The sequence below is a fragment of the Lepidochelys olivacea genome, assembly GCF_965140295.1.
Source record: "Lepidochelys olivacea isolate rLepOli2 genome assembly, chromosome: 3".
NCBI lineage: Eukaryota > Metazoa > Chordata > Testudines > Cheloniidae > Lepidochelys > Lepidochelys olivacea.
Genome location: NC_140413.1, coordinates 106508286 through 106528609, shown reverse-complemented (window position 1 = coordinate 106528609; position 20324 = coordinate 106508286). Strand labels below are relative to the sequence as shown.

The 20324-nt window shown below is 39.2% G+C and overlaps 1 protein-coding gene across 6 annotated transcripts in view; it reads left to right on the top strand.

Annotated features, from left to right (window-relative positions):
- NHSL1 (NHS like 1) overlaps window positions 1-20324 on the top strand; it is a 265999-nt gene that overhangs the window by 215138 nt on the left and 30537 nt on the right. For all 6 annotated transcript variants that reach the window (XM_084622655.1, XM_084622654.1, XM_084622657.1 and 3 more), the window contains 2 exons: window positions 6061-6188; window positions 15073-15265. In XM_084622655.1, the coding sequence (XP_084478781.1) occupies window positions 6061-6188; window positions 15073-15265 (321 nt within the window). The remainder of the gene's footprint in view (window positions 1-6060; window positions 6189-15072; window positions 15266-20324) is intronic.

Here is a 20324-nt window from a genome sequence, read left to right as displayed (position 1 = left end):
TTGTGGTCTAGCAAGGGCTACCCACTCTAAACTTGAGACTCCTCAACCATCAACCCCACCCCGACCACGATATTTCCATGCTGCACAGTCTGATCACTATGCTGTGATATTCCCAGCAAAAGACAGACTGTCTAAGCAAGATTGCTGTACTTCCCTCTTCAGAGATGGTACACAATGTAATTGCCAATGGTTAGAAGTTACCACACAGTTCACTCTAAGCAAGCACTTTTATTCTTAAGATAAAAGCATTACAGAGAAAATATATTACAAACAATAAAAGAACCTACACGCATGCTAATAAGCTTACCAGAGATCACCGCCTAACTCTAACAAGGGCTCATTGCCAGGGGATGCTGTGAACGCCAAAACTATAACTAGATTCAGAAAAGAATGAGATAAGTTCATGGAGGATAGGTCCATCAGTAGCTATTTGTCAAGATGGTCAAGGAGGCAACCCCATGCTCTGGGTATCTCTGAACTCTAACTGCTAGAAGCTAGGACTGGATGATCGTCCCCCTCTATTCGACATTGGTGAGGCCTCATCTGGAGTACTGTGTCCAGTTTTGGGCCCCACACTACAAGAAGGATGTGGATAAATTGGAAAGAGTCCAGCGAAGGGCAACAAAAATGATTAGGGGTCTGGAACAGATGACTTATGAGGAGAGGCTGAGGGAACTGGGATTGTTTAGTCTGCAGAGGAGAAGAATGAGCTGGGGATTTGATAGCTGCTTTCAACTACCTGAGAGGTGGTTCCAGAGAGGATGGTTCTAGACTATTCTCAGTGGTGAAAGAGGACAGGACAAGGAGTAATGGTCTCAAGTTGCAGTGGGGGAGGTTTAGGTTGGATATTAGGAAAAACTTTTTCACTAGGAGAGTGGTGAAACACTGGAATGCATTGCCTAGGGAGGTGGTGGAATCTCCTTCCTTAGAGGTTTTTAAGGTCAGGCTTGACAAAGCCCTGGCTGGGATGATATAATTGGGGATTGGTCCTGCTTTTGAGCAGGGGGTTGGACTAGATGACCTCCTGAGGTCCCTTCCAACCCTGATATTCTATGATTCTATGACAGGGGATGGATCACTTGATCGTCCTGTTCTGTTCATTCCCTCTGAAGCATCTGCCATGGCCACTGTTGGAAAACCAGATACTTGGCTAGATGGACCCAATATGGCCGTTCTTGTTCTTATGGCTCTGGTTGGTGATTAGTCCTTCCAACACTTCCCTAAGGTTTGGGCCCACCTTGGACTAGAGGTCCTGTCCATTTGCTGGATCAGAGAGAAGGTCCTGAGTCAGTTTTTACTCAAGCTGGTTAATCAAAAATCCTTTCTTTCTCTGTTAGTCTTAGAAAATCCAGTTTGAACCAGTATATGTGAGCATCTCTCCAGGTGGTGGTAGCTCTCTAGATGTGTTTCAACCTGATTGAATTTGTCTAACCACCTCCCCACTATTCTTAGTTCCTGGAGGGCTGTGGTCCCCCGCTTCATGAGATTACATACAATCCCTCAATTATGCGTAAACAATTGCATTTTTAATACAGTGTACTCCTAAAATACTTAAACTTAATTCAGTGATGTTTAACTAGGACATTGCAGGAAACTGCCATCTGTCACACTCACAACAACTACAGCCCACACACCTTCTTTATTTTACTTTGCAATTTATCTTTAAAAGCTGCACCTTCTTTTTTTTCGGGGGTAATATTTGGGGTCTGTTGTCTTTTGCAGTATCATCCTACATATTTGTCTTCTTCATCTTAGGTGTTCCCGGTTTAGTTACAGTGAGGTAAAAAGTAGCTGCTCTTGAGGATAGATTGGAACATACTAGCAGAAAGGCCCACTAAACACAGTACCCTGTCTTTATTGTACAAAGCCATGATTTAGCAACCAAGACAATTGTGCGACTTCACAGCAAGAACACCAGACCTTGAACCGGATATGTGGCCTTGTAATATGATGCATTCATGAGGTTCATGGGGCGGGAAAGATCATGTGCCATAATCCTTCCCCCCCCCCAAGTTAATTGTGAAACTTGGTATTGCATTCCATTAAAAACATTGCGATTTAAAACAGGCTTTGTCTCAAGGAATTAGATTCCTGTATTCAGTAAAAGGGCTTTCTGCTTTGGAGGCTGTCTTAGAGTATGATGTTCCTTGCCATCCACAAACTACTTTATGGATGTCTTATTGAAAACAGTAGAGGAATCAGTGGGAAAATCTAGATGGTAGAGTATAAGATTTGAGAACCTTCTGAATAAACAGTAAAACAAAGCCAAATTATTCTCTGGTTGCAAGTTGTAATTCCATTTAATCATAGAATATCAGGGTTGGAAGGGACCCCAGAAGGTCATCTAGTCCAACCCCCTGCTCAAAGCAGGACCAATTCCCAGTTAAATCATCCCAGCCAGGGCTTTGTCAAGCCTGACCTTAAAAACCTCTAAGGAAGGAGATTCTACCACCTCCCTAGGTAACGCATTCCAGTGTTTCACCACCCTCTTAGTGAAAAAGTTTTTCCTAATATCCAATCTAAACCTCCCCCACTGCAACTTGAGACCATTACTCCTCGTTCTGTCATCTGCTACCATTGAGAACAGTCTAGAGCCATTCTCTTTGGAACCCCCTTTCAGGTAGTTGAAAGCAGCTATCAAATCCCCCCTCATTCTTCTCTTCTGCAGGCTAAACAATCCCAGCTCCCTCAGCCTCTCCTCATAACTCATGTGTTCCAGTCCCCTAATCATTTTTGTTGCCCTTCGCTGGACTCTCTCCAATTTATCCACATCCTTCTTGAAGTGTGGGGCCCAAAACTGGACACACTACTCCAGATGAGGCCTCACCAATGTCGAATAGAGGGGAACGATCACGTCCCTCGATCTGCTCGCTATGCCCCTACTTATACATCCCAAAATGCCATTGGCCTTCTTGGCAACAAGGGCACACTGCTGACTCATATCCAGCTTCTCGTCCACTGTCACCCCTAGGTCCTTTTCCGCAGAACTGCTGCCTAGCCATTCGGTCCCTAGTCTGTAGCTGTGCATTGGGTTCTTCCGTCCTAAGTGCAGGACCCTGCACTTATCCTTATTGAACCTCATCAGATTTCTTTTGGCCCAATCCTCCAATTTGTCTAGGTCCTTCTGTATCCTATCCCTCCCCTCCAGCGTATCTACCACTCCTCCCAGTTGAGTATCATCCGCAAATTTGCTGAGAGTGCAATCCACACCATCCTCCAGATCATTTATGAAGATATTGAACAAAACCGGCCCCAGGACCGACCCTTGGGGCACTCCACTTGATACCGGCTGCCAACTAGACATGGAGCCATTGATCACTACCTGTTGAGCCCGACAATCTAGCCAGCTTTCTACTCACCTTATAGTGCATTCATCCAGCCCATACTTCCTTAACTTGCTGACAAGAATACTGTGGGAGACCGTGTCAAAAGCTTTGCTAAAGTCTAGAAACAATACATCCACTGCTTTCCCTTTATCCACAGAACCAGTAATCTCATCATAAAAGGCGATTAGATTAGTCAGGCATGACCTTCCCTTGGTGAATCCATGCTGGCTGTTCCTGATCACTTTCCTCTCATGCAAGTGCTTCAGGATTGATTCTTTGAGGACCTGCTCCATGATTTTTCCAGGGACTGAGGTGAGGCTGACTGGCCTGTAGTTCCCAGGATCCTCCTCCTTCCCTTTTTTAAAGATTGGCACTACATTAGCCTTTTTCCAGTCATCCGGGACTTCCCCGGTTCTCCACGAGTTTTCAAAGATAATGGACAATGGCTCTGCAATCACAGCCGCCAATTCCTTCAGCACTCTCGGATGCAACTCGTCCGGCCCCATGGACTTGTGCACGTCCAGCTTTTCTAAATAGTCCCTAACCACCTCTTTCTCCACAGAGGGCTGGCCATCTCTTCCCCATTTTGTGATGCCCAGCACAGCAGTCTGGGAGCTGACCTTGTTAGTGAAAACAGAGGCAAAAAAAGCATTGAGTACATTAGCTTTTTCCACATCCTCTGTCACTAGGTTGCCTCCCTCATTCAGTAAGGGGCCCACACATTCCTTGGCTTTCTTCTTGTTGCCAACATACCTGAAGAAACCCTTCTTGTTACTCTTGACATCTCTGGCTAGCTGCAGCTCCAGGTGCGATTTGGCCCTCCTGATATCATTCCTACATGCCCGAGCAATATTTTTATACTCTTCCCTGGTCATAAGTCCAACCTTCCACTTCTTGTAAGCTTCTTTTTTATGTTTAAGATCCGCTAGGATTTCACCATTAAGCCAAGCTGGTCGCCTGCCATATTTACTATTCTTTCGACTCATCGGGATGGTTTGTCCCTGTAACCTCAACAGGGATTCCTTGAAATACAGCCAGCTCTCCTGGACTCCTTTCCCCTTCAAGTGATTCGCCAAGCAAAATTCCTCCTTAAAAGGTGCTCTCAATTCAGAAAAAATGGAAGTTTTTATATATATGTGTGTGTGTGTGTATATATATATATATATAATATACACACGTGTGCTATATATATATGTGTGTGTATGTATGTAATATATAATATACACATGCGCGCTCTCTCACTCGCGCGCACACAAAAAAAGAGGTCAAAAGGTAAGGAGTGAAGCAGGCACAAAACTGTTAATTCTCAAAACACCTCTTCTCCAGTAAGTAATGACAAAAGCTGTTTGCGTCATGACACTGCACACTGTACAGGAGATGTTTGTCACTTAGGTAGAGGTGTAATAAATACTTATTTTTATTTGTGCTTTCCTAATCTCTCAACAGATTCAGATTTCAGTCTCTGGAAATGTAAAACTCACAGTTTGACTGGGCAGATCAGTTTGGTCGTCGCATCTTGAACATTTAATATTTCCTTATGCTCCAGCATCTGTTCATCTTGAGGACAATCACGCTGAATATCAATTAAGAAAAGTACACAGACAGGAGCACAGCTACAGAAATTTTATTCAGGGAAATGAAGTGATACTGGGCTTTTGGCCAATTTGGGTTGTTTTTTTTTATCCCTCCCTCAGTTTTACTCTGTATTCCTTCTCTACATGAAAGACCTCTTCACTTTACACTCTTCCCACGTGGCCTGACAGAGGCTGACCTGAGGGTCTAAGGATCCCTATAATTTGTACTCCTGCCTCTCTTTCTAAAAACACTGTAATGGTTGTGTCTTCCTCAGGCTGGGAGGCTAGATGAATGGTCAATGCCAAAGCCACTTAGCAGATGGTGCTTGAGTAGTGAGCACCATCACTCCAAGTATAGGGCACATTATGGAGGTCTACCAGCCTGGCAAATGAGACCCGCACTGTTGCTAGCATACCTTCATCTTCCGTACTGAAGTACACTGCCATCTGTCAAGACACTGAGCCAGACCACACTTTAAAAAAGTATTCTCTCTTTCTTGCTCTCTCTCTTATTTATAGTATTTCTAGAGCTCCTTTCACCTGAAATAAACTATATCTATCCTATACTTATATGTATAGAGCTTCAAAATAGTATCCTATAATCTGTTTGACAATGGTAATGTACTGTAGAAGTTTCTATCACCACACTCTAAGTAAATATTATGTATTTTCTTTGTAGGTTTGCTGTACAGTAAAAAATTAATAGGTATTGGCCTTTGTAATATGCTATCAGTAGATGTGTGTATGTATATATGAACAGATCTACATGTGTAATTCCTATATATAATGTGCATACTGAATGAAAAATAGAATATATGTATGATGTCTGCAGTCTAGTGTTATAATTCATATTAGAAACTGGCCAGAAAAAAAGATTAGGGATGACTACAGACAGATAAGCATCCGTTGTTATTGTACATTACATTACACAGGAATCAAAATGCTTAGTTACAATTAGACTCATATGTATCAAGCTTTATACTACATACATTTATATCAAGTTAGTTTTATGCTTAGAGAGAGAAAAATAAATTGATGTGACACTGATCCCTCTGCCTTTCTTAAACTAGACACTGGATACGAGAGAATGGAAATTAAAATGTTATCTATCTTCTTTTTTTTTGTTTTTGTGTTTTTGTTTCTTCCCCTCCCATGTGCAGAATGTGACAAGCTACGGAGGGATGGCTATCGAAGTTCTCAATATTACTCTCAGGGTCCAACCTTCTCTTCTTCTTCCAGCGCAGCCTGTGGAAGTTACCAAGATGATTATGAAGAAATTGAACAAAAGGTAAGGAATAGGGCTGTCAAACGATTAAAAAAAACACACAATTGCGAGATTAAAAAAAATAGTTGCAATTATTCACAGTTTTAATTGCACTGTTAAACTATATAGAATACCAATTTAAATTCAGCATGGAAGCATGTCCTCTGGAATGGAGATTGACGCACGAAGAGGCGTATAAATGTTTAGCATATCTGGCATGTAAATACCTTGCAATGCTGGCTACAAAAGTGCCGAGCCCGTTCTTACTTCTCACGCCTGTTCTTACTTTCAGGTGCAATTGTAAATAAAAAGCAGGCAGCATTATCTCCTGTAAATGTAAACAAACATGTTTGTCTTAGCGATTGGCTGAACAAGAAGTAGGACTGAGTGGACTTGAAAGCTCTCAAATTCTACATTTGTAAGGTGCACTTACACGATAAATAGATCACACTATGGTACTTTTGTGAGGTGAATTGAAAAATACTATTTCTTTTCTTTTATTTTTTTTTACAGTGCAAATATTTGTAATCAAAAACAATAATATAAAGTGAACACTGCATACTTTGTATTCTGTGTTGTAATTGAAATCAACATATTTAAAAATGTAAAAAAACATCCAAAATATATTTATTATTATTTTAAATTGGTATTCTATTATTGTTTAACAGTGCGATTAAAACTGTGATTAATCATGGCTGTTTTTTTAATCCAGTTAATTTGTTTTGTGTTAATCGCTTGTGTTAGCTACGATTAATTGACAGCCCTACTAAGGAGGCAGGAGATTGGGAAGAATGCATTAAGCGGACTATAAAACCTGCTCTTCCTATTATTATATAGGCTGAAATTTATAAAGGAGTTTAAGGGAGTTAGATCCCCAACTTTTAATAGCACCTAACTTCTTTAGGCTCTTCTAAAATCCCAGCTCTGACTATATGTATCTATATGTAAATAAAGTTCCCATTGGTGTAATACAAGGATGACAGTGTGAATGGCCTGGTAATGTTCCAGGGAGAAGGTGTATTTTATGTATGAACAATGGCAGCTGTTTTGAAATAGGGTCATGTTAGTTTTTACTAATCTTTTTATGATCAAGTGTAAGGTGGGCCATTAACCCAGGTACACAACATGGCTATGTTCACACAACAACGAGTGCACAGACTTCATACCCTGGTCTAATGTGGTTAAGTTACTCAGTACTCAGAAGTTCTGTCTTAATGTATCCCATCTCTCTGTAATGAATTCCAAGGGAATGAAAGAGCTCACATTGATATTGGTTTGGCTCACTGCATGTCAGTTTGCTTCGTATTATGTTCCCTGTCTCAGCTCAGTAACACTGGGCAATTGTTTCAGACCCTGGAAATTACTGAAACAAATGAAGGGGGATGGAAATGGACAGTTTAGCCATAGTGTTAAGATGGTTTTGTAGTCTTCATGTGATTTTGGTCATTTCAGCTATAGAAAAACTAAAGTTCTGAGTTAACTGTATAAAACCAAGAACATTCCCATCTGTGAAATGGTAACCTGTCCCTAACTCATCCCATTGTGCATAAATGTTGGAGCACATGTGGTATCCAAGTTATTGTATCCTGTGTATCTTGGTACAAAATATTGCCTACTCACCAATAACCTGGAATTCTTTTGTCAGTTCGTATCACAGCCTTATCTTTATTGTAGTTTAGTTTCTCTTTTTGCCTGTTTTAATACTGACATTATACCATGTGTTTGTGTCTGTGTGTCTGTATATAAATTGTGTCTATATTGTGAGGTCTGCAGGTCTTTTGAATTCAATATAAAGTGACTGATAATATCATATAGTTTTTCCACTTCCATTGTCCACATTGCCTCACATCAATGACAAGGCTGTGGCTTTGTAGAAACTTCAACTATTCTTGCTGTGCTTTAACAGTATCCATTGTAACATCTCATTTAAAGCCATTGTGTATGCAGTATGGAAGTAAGAATATCAAGCACATTAAAATGATAATCTGCAAAGACCTATTGAAATCACTAGGAGTCATCATATAGTATGTGCTTTTTATTATAAAAAGCACATGTTCATAGCTGTTCCTCTGTGTGTGTAAAATTGTGTGTGTGTGTGTGTGTGTGTGTGTTTAAGCTATTTTAAGTATCTGGTTGTCCTAGTTAGTATTGTGGTCCTTATAGATAGATAGTCCACAGAACTGCATTTGTAAAATTAGTGAGGTATGATGTAACGTTAAGGTTGTTTATAGGTGAGCAGACCTACTAAGGACTAATTGCCATGGATAATTCTGCTTAGAGACTAAACACTGTCATCCTTAAGGTTTCTGTGGTATGTTGTTTTAAAATTATTAATAAAGGAATTGCTAATATTTTGTTCGGTTAGTCTGTGCATTCTGAAACGTTTAACTATCAATGAGTACACTTCATTGAGTGAATAGCTTTTCTATTTTAAATTAAAACAACTTCCTATTAATCTGTGTTACTCAAAGCATGGTTTAGTATGAAGGAGGATAGACAGAGGCAAGGTTGACACAGCTTTTAGTAGCACTAATTAACTGAGCACCATTAGCTCTCTCACTCTAGCTTAAACCTTAGTAGGATTTTACCCATTAGCAAACTTGCAGTGTCTCTCTCCCTTCATACTTCACAGTTTCAGTGGTTCATGTTCATCTTTGCATCTGGAGCAACCTTTTTTTTTTTTAACTTTAAAGTGATATTCTAGAATTTTACTTTGTTTGAATTATCACCTCTCAAAAACCATTCTCTAAAACTGAAGTTTAATACCATTGGTAAAAAAAAGTTAAAGGCTTCTAAGAATGTAGATGTAACTTGGACTTGAGATCATGAGTTTTCACTTATGGGGGTAGAAGAGTACTCAAGCAACAGTCTGGATTTGAGCTCAGAATTCTTCCATATTGCAGCAAGACCGATTCAAACAGCAAAACCATCCCCTCTTCGTGAAAGGTTTCTAATGATATCTGCTGTTTATCAAAAGCAATCAAAGCAAACGCTTAACAGGCAGACAAGAGGAAGGACATATTTCAGTGTTGTAATTGGAGAGTAATAGAATAGTGAATGGATCAATGAATTCTCATTTACTGTTTGGAAACTTCCCCTAAATTGGCATTACTCCATTTTTGCTTCAGGAAAATTATACTATAGAGCATGGTAATTTCAGATAATGGACTTATCTGACATTTCCATGCTCTCTAAAAATTTCTGGGAGACTGTGCGATGTAGCTGGATAATTCTTTTTTTTTCTAGACAGTTGACATGAAATCATGGTACAAGTGTAAGTACAGTTCTCTCGGCTAAGTCACCAGAGGATGATGTTCACATCAAAAAACACTACACTGTCTGCTTAGGAAAGGTTTGGACTGGCAGAGTATGTGGTATTCCAGGTGACTATTGACCTGTCAGGGATTTGTAGGCGAGTTTATCCATTTTTTTTTTTTTTTAAAAATGAGAGACTGAATAAACAAGTATGGTTTTCTGAAAGATAGTTCGTATACTACAAAATATTTAAACTGCCCTTTTTTTCTCCTGGAATGGCTTCTAAATTACAGTACTCACAATATTAACTAAATTGTTTCCTTGTGTAACTCCACTGAGGGTATGTCTTCACTACCAATGTTAAAGCGTTACCACAGCAGTGCTTTACCGTGGCCGCGTAGTCACGGCACCAGCGCTGGGAGAGAGCTCTCCAAGTGCTGTAAAAAAAACCCACCTCCACAAGGGGAGTAGCTACCAGCGCTGGGAGCACGGTCTACACTGCCACTTTACATCGCTGAAACTTGCAATGCTCAGGGAGGTGTTTTTTCACACCCCTGAGCGAGAAAGTTTCACTGCTGTAAAATGGCAGTGTAGACAAGGCCTAAGTGGAGTTCATTAAGGATGAATTTGTCCCTTTTGTATTTTAAATCTCAATAGTAAAGGCTTGATTGGTCTTATTGATTCTCTTTTTGTAAAAGAAGACCATCATTCTCAGTACTTTTGGTGGCCAGTGCTTATCTGATTTCCCAGTAACAAAGATCTAGAAATAAGAAGGTGTTACTTCGATCACTGACTCCCCCCTTTTAGAGTGGTGGCCGTGTTAGTCTGTATCGGCAAAAACGAGGAGTCGTGCCCAAATACATTTGTTAGCCTCTAAGATGCCACACAGACTCCTTATTGTTTTTGCTGATTCCCCCTTGCTTTCTGAAAGTGTGTATTATGCTATATACTTTAAATGTGTTTGTCTTTTTACATGTTTTTTCTCATTCATTCTCTTTTTCACTCATTCTCTTTCTTTCTTTCTCTCTCACTCAACAGTCTAGTCTGTTAGACTGCATATCTCAGTCTTGCATTAGCGCCTGCTGTTCCTTGGTTCCATGGAGCCTCAAGGTACCTAGCCACAATGGAAGCATCCAGCTGTCCTAGCTGCAGCTTGATGTTACTGTAGCATTAGCATATCTGGACTCTTACTGTGCTTTTATTCTTTGTTCCTCACTTGCTGCTGTTTTTCTTTGTAAAAACAAACAAAAACAACCACCAACAACAGTAATGTTAAATCCAGCAATGCCCTTTTTTCGCATTAGCTCAGTTGTCTGCAGCTCAGGATCCTTGGTTTACTTGATAAACTAACACATTTTCATGGCCTTTGCAAACCTGTTAACACTCGCTTCTCTTTAAACTTCTGCGATGAGCCGTATGTTTTATTTAATGGCTATTTGATGACAATGATCTAGTTCTATTAGTGATCAAAAGCTTTCAAATATTGTGATTTGGACGAGCATGATTTGACAATAAGGAATGCCAGTTGCACAGAGTACATGGACTCAGAGGTGCATCATACTGTGCCTTTATTTCAACAAACGGGTAGAAAAAAGTACTTCACGCTTGTTAATGGGGCAGAAAATATATATTTGTCACTTGGCTCATCAGGGCTGTTGGTTTCCTTTTCTTTTCAGCATTCTGCAGTCCTTAGAAATCAAATTTATTAATAGTATTTACACATGGGAATTGAGATTTGAAGCTGGTATTTTCCAAGGCATCTCAAAGAACTGAATGCCTAGCTGCCTTAGGCCCCTTGGAAAACCCTACATTGATGTGAGTTGTGGGAGCTCTGGACTTGCTGAATTGGCTCTTAACTATATTGATCTTCATTGGTGACATTTCCTTCAGTGTATACAGGCTGAGAGAGGCCTGTACTGCTTTGAGAGCCATAGGTCCTGCATTATGTTGCTTCCTGCTTCTTAATACCCCAAGGATGTGGCATGCTGGCAGTTGTGATGTTGTTGTGCCCACATGGCAGAAACAAAATGTCATAAGGGGCATTGTCTAGGAAACAGTAAGACACTGAGGAGATAATGTAATGAAGAGATTAACAAAAGGGTACTGTCCAAAAGGAAAACTCATGTGTATGTTGGATGGGAGTTTCAAGAGGCCAGAGTGATTTAGAGGCATTCATCCTATTGAAAGTTAAGGGAGGTATGCCTCTAAATCACTTGGCACTTTTGAAGGTCCCACCCATTATCTTCAAAAGATTGTTCAAATAGTGGAATTCTAATACACAGGGAAATAAGTAAAGAAGCACTGTCGCAACAGAGAAAAGAGAAGGAGATAAAGGTGATACTAGAAGACTTGATGGTTTCTTTGTAGCTAAGTCATTTCTATTCACAAAAAAATGCTCCCTTAACAAGACAAAAAGAAAAGAAGTACTTGTGGCACCTTAGAGACTAACCAATTTATTTGAGCATGAGCTTTCGTGAGCTACCGGATGAAGATGAGCTGTAGCTCACGAAAGCTCATGCTCAAATAAATTGGTTAGTCTCTAAGGTGCCACAAGTACTCCTTTTCTTTTTGCGAATACAGACTAACACGGCTGTTACTCTGAAACTTAACAAGACAGTGAGTGATAAGAGTTCTGGGGCAAAGGCTAAGGGGCTGGTGAATTAGTCAAGAAAACTGGAGATAAGTCTGTTCAGATTGTCCATTTTGAGATAAGTAATGTAAGAAATACTCACTGTACCTGAAAAGAAGTTCCAGCCACCTTGCCTGGCAACAGAGAGGTGGTTAGGTTTCAGATGTTGTTTATAATAGGAAGTGAATGACTGAGATACCAATAGCAAAGTTGATAAGTGAGACTGAAAATGGTAAACATATAATCAATAATGAGGATTCTCCCAGATTCAGAGGCATTTGAGGATTGCCACTAACTGGACCAGTAGATGACAAATTTAATGTAATTGAATGCAAATTCATAGTGAAAGTAGCAGTGATTCAAAAAAGAGTGTGGAGTACACACACTAAATGGAGTAGTTACACAAACTGTGGATTGACCAGGATAGAAATGTAAAGGTGTTTGGTTTGTGTGGGGTGTTTTTTACAGAATAGTAGTTGAAGCCATCAAACTAGTATTTGCCTGGAGAAGAAACTGCAAACAGGACAATGAGATACATGAATAGAAAGCTGAATTGATACTATTCTTATCCAAAGCTCTGCATAGACCTTAGATCTCAGTTTTGCTTATCTGTTCAAAGGAGTTTTATTCATAGAAATGGTTGCAGGGTGAATGGCATGGTTAGACATTTCAAGGTTTTTTTTATTGTAAGGGCAAGTTTCTAGAGGTTTAATTTGTCATCTGAGAAGACAGAACTTCCAGGTGACCTTCTAGAAACCTTTGGGGCACAGTCTGTCTCTATTAGGAGATTAAGAGTAAACAGGGAATTTAGGCAGAACATGCTGTGAAATAATCAGCTTGGAGTCAGTTGCCAGTTAAGGTCTTTGAAGCAAATAGTATACATCTTCTGAGGAAGAGAAACCATTTTATAGGTAATTGGAACACTGACGGACAGAATCACAACACAATGATGAAGAGCACAGAGGAAACAGCCTTGCTGAGTCTATTTTCCTGTAGGCCAGATTTTCCAAGGAGGAGATCTCACTCCAACCTCTGTTTTAGTTCAGATTTTTTTCTATAATATCCGTGGCGCACATCAGTGAAAAATTTGTATGTGGTCCAAGTTCATCATTTACATGTGCAACAAAAAACTGAGCATTCAAACAGTAGCTCGTGCAAAGATATGTGCCTACAAATTAGAAGCCATACCTTGAAATTTGGCCCTATTGGTCCAAAAGAAAAGCTAGCATGAAGCAGAGAATTTTTACAATTTTTACAATTTTAAAATGGGAAAGTTGCTTTGTGTTATTTCAGATATACTCTGTGTTTATGGCTATACAGATGTGCTATATGGCTAGTATAATCTTGTCGTATGCCCCTTGCACTACCACTGTGATGTAATGTGCCTTATTTGATAAAAGATATTCCTGCAATTAGAACGGTCACTCATCTAATCTACATACAAGGCTGTGTGCACTCGCCTAGAAAAGTAGATGACCTTGAAATATTTAAAAGAGCCTACTCCCATAGTTGGCAAGCAATCTGTGATCTCCTATAATCGGCCAATTTAGAGATGAACCATTTCAATGCAAACGGACCCAGGCTGCTGTCTCTCAGCAGGTAAGCTGTGCACAGCTTTGTAAATGTGATACCTTTTCAGGACACTGATGTGGAAAAGTGTAAACAAATAATACCACCACTACCACGGTTAGTACCCTGGGAGCAGGAATAGGAAGAAGGGGAAGTTGTGTGCTTCAAGAAGCCAATACAATGGGAAAAAATCATCTGTAGCTGGAGCCTGACTTCCCACTGCACCCCCTAAAGCCCCAAATTTCCAAAACTCCCTTTTAACAGAAATACAAAGGTGTCCTCTAGCTTGAAAGAGCAGCTTCCATTGAAATAGCATTTTAGTTGCAGTCAGCACAAATAGTGCTTTGAATCACTTTTCACAAGGATCTTCACCCCTGATATTTGTTTGCTCATTTGGCTGGTCGATTCATTTTTTTCCCTCTTAATTTTCTGAACCCTTATTTTTCTGAAAAATGGAGGCAATTGCCCCAGATCTTTGGATAATGAGGATTCCACCATAGTGTTTTCTCCCTCTAGATGCTGTTGTTTCCCCTCCATCCGTTCACTCCCGTGTACAACAGCTTCATTTAAAAGAAAAATATTGTCTGTACCTTTTGTCAGAGTACTTTCCTTGAAAGAGAAGGCAAGCTTCTTAACTGAATAGCTCCGTCACTTCTCATACTGGAGCAGCCCCTGGTGGTGATTGCCTGATGACTGCTGAGACCTAGAGCACCACATAGTTTCAATATGACAGTTATCGATTCTGACAGTGTCAAGTAACCAGAGGAAAAGGAGGTTACTGGAGCTTATCACCAGCTTATCACACACAGGGCAAAACTGTGCTTCAGATATGTACCCTTGGTCCATGAACCAAGGAGAGAGGAAAAACCTCTGAACGGAAATAATGTTACTCACCATCAAACAGATTCTGACAACCCCACTGAAACAAACAAACACACTGTTTTCCCTTTTTGTTCTGTTGTCCTGTAGCAATACAGGTTAACCCCACTTACAGTTCAGGGTCATTTGCCATTTTCATTAGAAACCTATTCTACCTCAGCTATATTTTTTTTAAAATCAAATTGGGCTGAAATGTGGCATACAAGCTGCCGTTCCTTATGTGACAGTGTTTGTTCGTTTTTCTCCATTGTTTAACACATGCAGGTTTGTTATAAGCTTCAGTGGTGGAAAAAAATCTGTTGAGGGTTGAGATTTGTTAAAGCAATTTAGACCTCAGTCCTCTGCATAAAGTGATTCCCGTTGGCCTTCAGTGGAGCATACCCATACTTTTTATGGGCAGGCTGTGATATCCTTACTCTTGCTGAGTAGTATCTCACTCCACGAGTAGTCCTGCTGGCTGCAATGAGACTACTTGCAGTGTCAAGTACTGTTCATTGTCAGTAAGGCTATCACAATTTGGCTTGACGTTTTTTTCTTATAAGAAATTCATACTGTTGTATAACTTTCTTTTTGTAGTTCTCAGTACCTTCCCCAGAAGAGGAAAAGCTTATTAGCATCAAGAGAAGTAGAACACCCATTTCAAATGAATGTTGTGATATCGACACCCAAACTAACTGGACCAAGTCACTTCCGTTGCCGACGCCAGAGGAGAAAATGCGACAGCAAGCACAAGCGGTCCAAACAGATGTGGTTCCTATTAATGTAACTGGTAGGCTTCTAATTTCAGTGGTGTTTAGAATGCCTGGGGGGGACGAACCCTAGTCAATATTGTTTCTTTATGTGTTACCTGAAGTACACGATTTAGTTACATCACCTGAAATAATTACTAGTTACTGCACCTCTATTTCAAAATATTGTGAATCCTAGTCAGACACTTAATTTAATAAAGAAAACCAACAGCGTGGTCTTGAAACAGAATAAAAATTGATGAGATCTAACGGGAAAATTGATATCAATTACATTTTGCAATGGACTACAATGAAAATTTGTAATGGAAAATCATCTGCTTTAGTACTGGCAATGATTGTCAGGATTTTATCTTAAGAATTTACGGAAGGGAAGTTATCAAAAGATTTCTGTCCCCCAAAGCAGGAGAGTTTCAAAATTTGGAGAGAAAAAACCCCACACCTTTTATTATTGGTGGCCAGAGGCTTACAGGGAAAGAATAAGGGTGAGGATATAAAAGAAGTTGTTGGGCGGCTTATATTTATGGCTCTTGGGAGGAAATTTCCCTTTTTATATGTGTATTCCATATTTCCTTAGTATCAGTAATATAAAAATGTTGTGGGTGATTTTAGCTGCATAGTTCCCATTTAAGACTATGGAAGTTACACTGCTGAAAACCAGCTAGATGCAGAAAAGTTTTTGATGTATCCCACATTAGAACTTTCATGAAAGATTAAATCATCACTTAATTCTTCCTTGTGTCTGAGTATTATAAAGATTGTATATTGTAGGTTGTTCAGGATGTGTGTGTTTATGTTTACATGCCAGAAACAGGAAGATATTCAGTATCTGACTTATATCAAACCTCACATGGCTTCCATTTGACTCCAAGCTTACCATTATATTGTAATCAACAGTGTGTGATATTTGATTTTGTTTAATAATTTATTAAGATGGGACGTTCACTTCTCCTGTTTGATTACTAATAACTACTTAATACACATCCTTTTTATTAATATATTTTTGTGAAAGAACTGCATAGAATTAATGCTGAATGTTTCCATTGGTGAAATTTTACAATGCTATACACCTTCAGGCCAATAATGAACACTACAAAGAAATCTGCAAATCAAGAGAAAATGTCATGGACGTTAAAAGAAGATAACCAGAAAATAATGAAATGTTTCAAATTAACAGCATAAACAAATACAACACTGAAGCATTGCAGACCAATTGGCATTATCTTGGAAATATAGGATACACAGGTGCAGAAGATTGTGTTATGGGAACAATGGATTATCTGCCATAATCAATAAGTCTGAGCATGGCTTAGATATTGTGACAGCCCGAGCAAAACATATTTATAAATTGAGTAATCTGCAGTTCACAGTAATGACCTCTGTGTACTGCAACTGTACAGTGGAGACAAACAGACTGGAAAGAAGGGGTGGGAGGAGTAAAAAGATAAGAGGTCAAGTAACTGCCATGGGTTTAATTTAGTTATACGGTATTGGAAATGTTAATGAATCTGTACAAATTGTACTTGTAATTTCATCAAGTTGTGTAACAAACCTGGCTTTCTTTGAAGTGCTTGTTTTGCACTCTTACTCCTTTTATATAAGTGATAGTAAGGAGCTATGAAAGTGATGACAGGAAAGCAAAATTACTATTAGGTATGTAAACTGCCCTGCATGAGCCACAAGTTTCCTTGTCTCTGAAATTATTACTGTGCTACTTAAAAAATAATTAATTGAGTGCCATAGTGAAGCGGATCTATCCTTTGTTGCAGTCTATTACAGGTTTCAAAAAATTCACTCTTTCCCCCAGTGTAACTTTGTTTTATAAATTTCCTGTTAAATTTACTTATATGGGGGAGGAAAAAAAATGCAGAATGAAAACTTTGTTCTGTGCCACTCTTTAAGCCATGCTGTGCAACATACATAGGAGCTTTTGTTCCTTTGCTTGCTCTTTTTTAATAACTTGTGACTCTTACGTTGTTTGCACAGAAGTGGGACAGAAATCCCTATTCATTACTATTTGACCAAAATAAAATATTAACCCAAGAAGTAGCTTTTGGAAATGGAAAGCATTTTTGAAAGTGCATTAATAATGAATAAGCTTCTTACTGGGGTGTGCACCACATGGCGGTGTTCTGGCAGTTTAGCTCTTCAGTAGGACAGATTGCAATTAACACATTAGTATTACAAATCTGGTGGCTGGTCTGAAGATGCATGGTTACTGCATGAGGCTGACAAGCTGCTGACTAGACATCCAAGTTTGGAAATAGATTCTGTCTTTAGGGTAAACGGGCTGAGCTCATTCTGCAAGTGATTTTGCTCCATTTTTTAGTGGTGGAGTGGTGGCCAGCAAGTGCTTTTACAGCACGTTCTACATTTTAATCAAGAGACCTATAGTGGTGTCCACTGCAGTGGGTTTTCTAGGACTATTTTCCAGCTGTAAAAGTATCTGGTGGTGATGGGTAGGTTAAACAAGGGCGAAAATGAAGAGCAAGGGTCTGATTCTGCAAAGAAGCTAAGCATGTGCTTAGGTCCTGTTGACCTTTTGTCCCATGATTTAACAAGTAAGACAGATAGACTTCAAATGAGGACTTTGAAGGACATTTATTATAAACCATTAAGAACAAAAATGAATATTTTTTTTGTATTTTTATTAGACCCTGATAAATATGTATTTTAGCCACAAACAGTGGTCAAAATAAGACTGAAACATCCTGATTTGATTAGTTTAACTTAGGCCTTGTCTACACTACAGGGGAAATTTGATCTAAGCTACTTAGTTAGAGTTACGTGAATAACATAACTCAAATCAATGTAGCTTAGATCTGCTTACCACGGGGTCCACACTACGCAATGACGACAGGAGAGTAATCTGCGGTCGATTTAGTGGGTCTTTACTAGATCCACTAAATCGACCGCCGATGCATCGATTGCTGCTCCTTGATCCCCCAGTAAGTGTAGACAAGCCCTTGGTTTGTTAATGTGGCCTCTTTATCCTTAACATTCTTCATCCATACAAATCAATATAAATGTGGGCCTTTTCCTACTGACTTTACTCACATGAGTAGTCCCAATTAAACCAAAAAACTGATTGCATGAGTAATGGTTGCAGGATTGGATCTATAATTAACATAATGACTTTCACATGTTACATAATCTATACTGCAAAATCAAAGGCAGAATAAGGCAAATGAGGACGGAGTGGCAGTGTTAATCATCAGAGGATTTTCTTGTTTGAATTCTCTTAAATTACAATTAAAATTTTATTTTAGTCTGGAGGATTTGTGATTATAATTGTCTTTTTGTTTTGCATTCTAATTTCCTCAGAACCCACTGTCTTGTGTGTGACTGTTTTTTAAATGGAAGAAGAAATTTTTGAAGAAACAAAAAAAAAACCTTCTATTGATAGTTCCATCCAGTTCTTTGGACATATCATAATGTGGGTAGAAGTATTAGTTGTTCATCTGAGGGCTGGATTAACAAATTATCCTGAACCTTCAAGCAATAAGGGTCCCAGCATCTCATAACATTTAGGGTACGTCTATGCTGAAATAAAAGACCCGTGGCACAGCGGCTGAGGTTCTGACCCAGGGCAGCCCCAGGTGTGTGTGTTTTCTGCATAGACATACCCACAGGGTACATCTATACTCCATTCAGGACACGTGATTGCCATACATGAGCTAGCTTGCTAAAAATAGCATGTTGCCATGGTGGCATGAGCTAGCCGCTCAACAAGCCTACCCAGGACTTGTGTATGTCCTTGAGTGGCTAATCCATGCTGTCATGGCTACTCTGCTATTTTTAATGAGGTAGCTTGGGTATGGCTATCTGTGCTGGTATAACACCACCTGATTGCAATGTAGACATACCATTAGAGTAGTAGTAGTGTCCTCTAAAAGTGGGCATTCTGCCACAATGTTTTGGGGCTTCTCTATCATAGATCCTGGGGGAATGCTCCCCCCCTTACTTTAAATATGACTTTATTTAAAACCATATTTAAATAAATGCCCCCCCACCGCCTTACTTAAAATATGGCCTTACTTTAATTAGTAGAACCCTGAACATTGAGATGAAATAGATGCACTGTTACAGTTGCAAAGATTTTGGTTAGCAAGAATGCTATACATTGGGACACAACGATCCATTAACATTTAGTCATATTCTTTGTATAGGATGAATGGAACTGCTACATTTATTATTCCTGTGTTTTCAGGTGTCTGCACACAATCTTTTGAAACGTAAAATGTTGTAGAAATTGTGGTATTTTCCTCACTACCTGTATGACACACAATGATGTGAAGGAAACCAGGAGAAAGATGTATGAGAAGTACATTAGCTACTGTGTACGTGCAGTAGTCACTTTTCAGAGGTACATAATTTGGCCATTGATTTTTTTTTAAATTACTGAAGAAAAACACAGAAGAAGGCAAGAGAATACTTATGCTCAAGTGTGTATAGCATCTCAGTTTTTAAAACTCTGCCCCCAAATAAGGGCAGATTTAAAAGTGCTTAAACTAATCCAAAGTGAATTTGTATTTTAAAAATTATTTGTGGGTTTTTTAAATTAAAAAAAAAAAAAAGAGTTTGAGCACTGTGATCTAATTTTAGCCGGGGAATTAACTTGGCTGACAATTCATAAGCCAATTTTGATCTTCGTGGGAATTAAAATGGCGAAGTTGTGAACCCCTAAAAAGTGAATTTCTAAGGAAAAGCTGCTCAACCTTAACTGGAGAGGTGCTGCTTCTGGGTTCCATTATGATACAGTACATGGTCACTATAAGGCTTTCTCCAGTAGTGCACTCTGATAGACACGAGTTCTTCATTCTGTAGTAGTCCATTTATTAATGTTCCATTTATAAAGATTTGATAGTAACTAATATTACAGTTTATTAATACTTTTGGCCTTTCACTTATGGAGATTGGGATTGAAATATAGCTGGGATTGTACGGAAAATTAGTTTGGTCTCATCCTGGTCACCAGTGGATGTTTACCCACATCATGAAATAACTATACAGATTCGATACCGTTACTTTGGCATTGTTTGCTTAAGAATGGTCAGCCTGAAAAAAAAATATTGCAGGTCA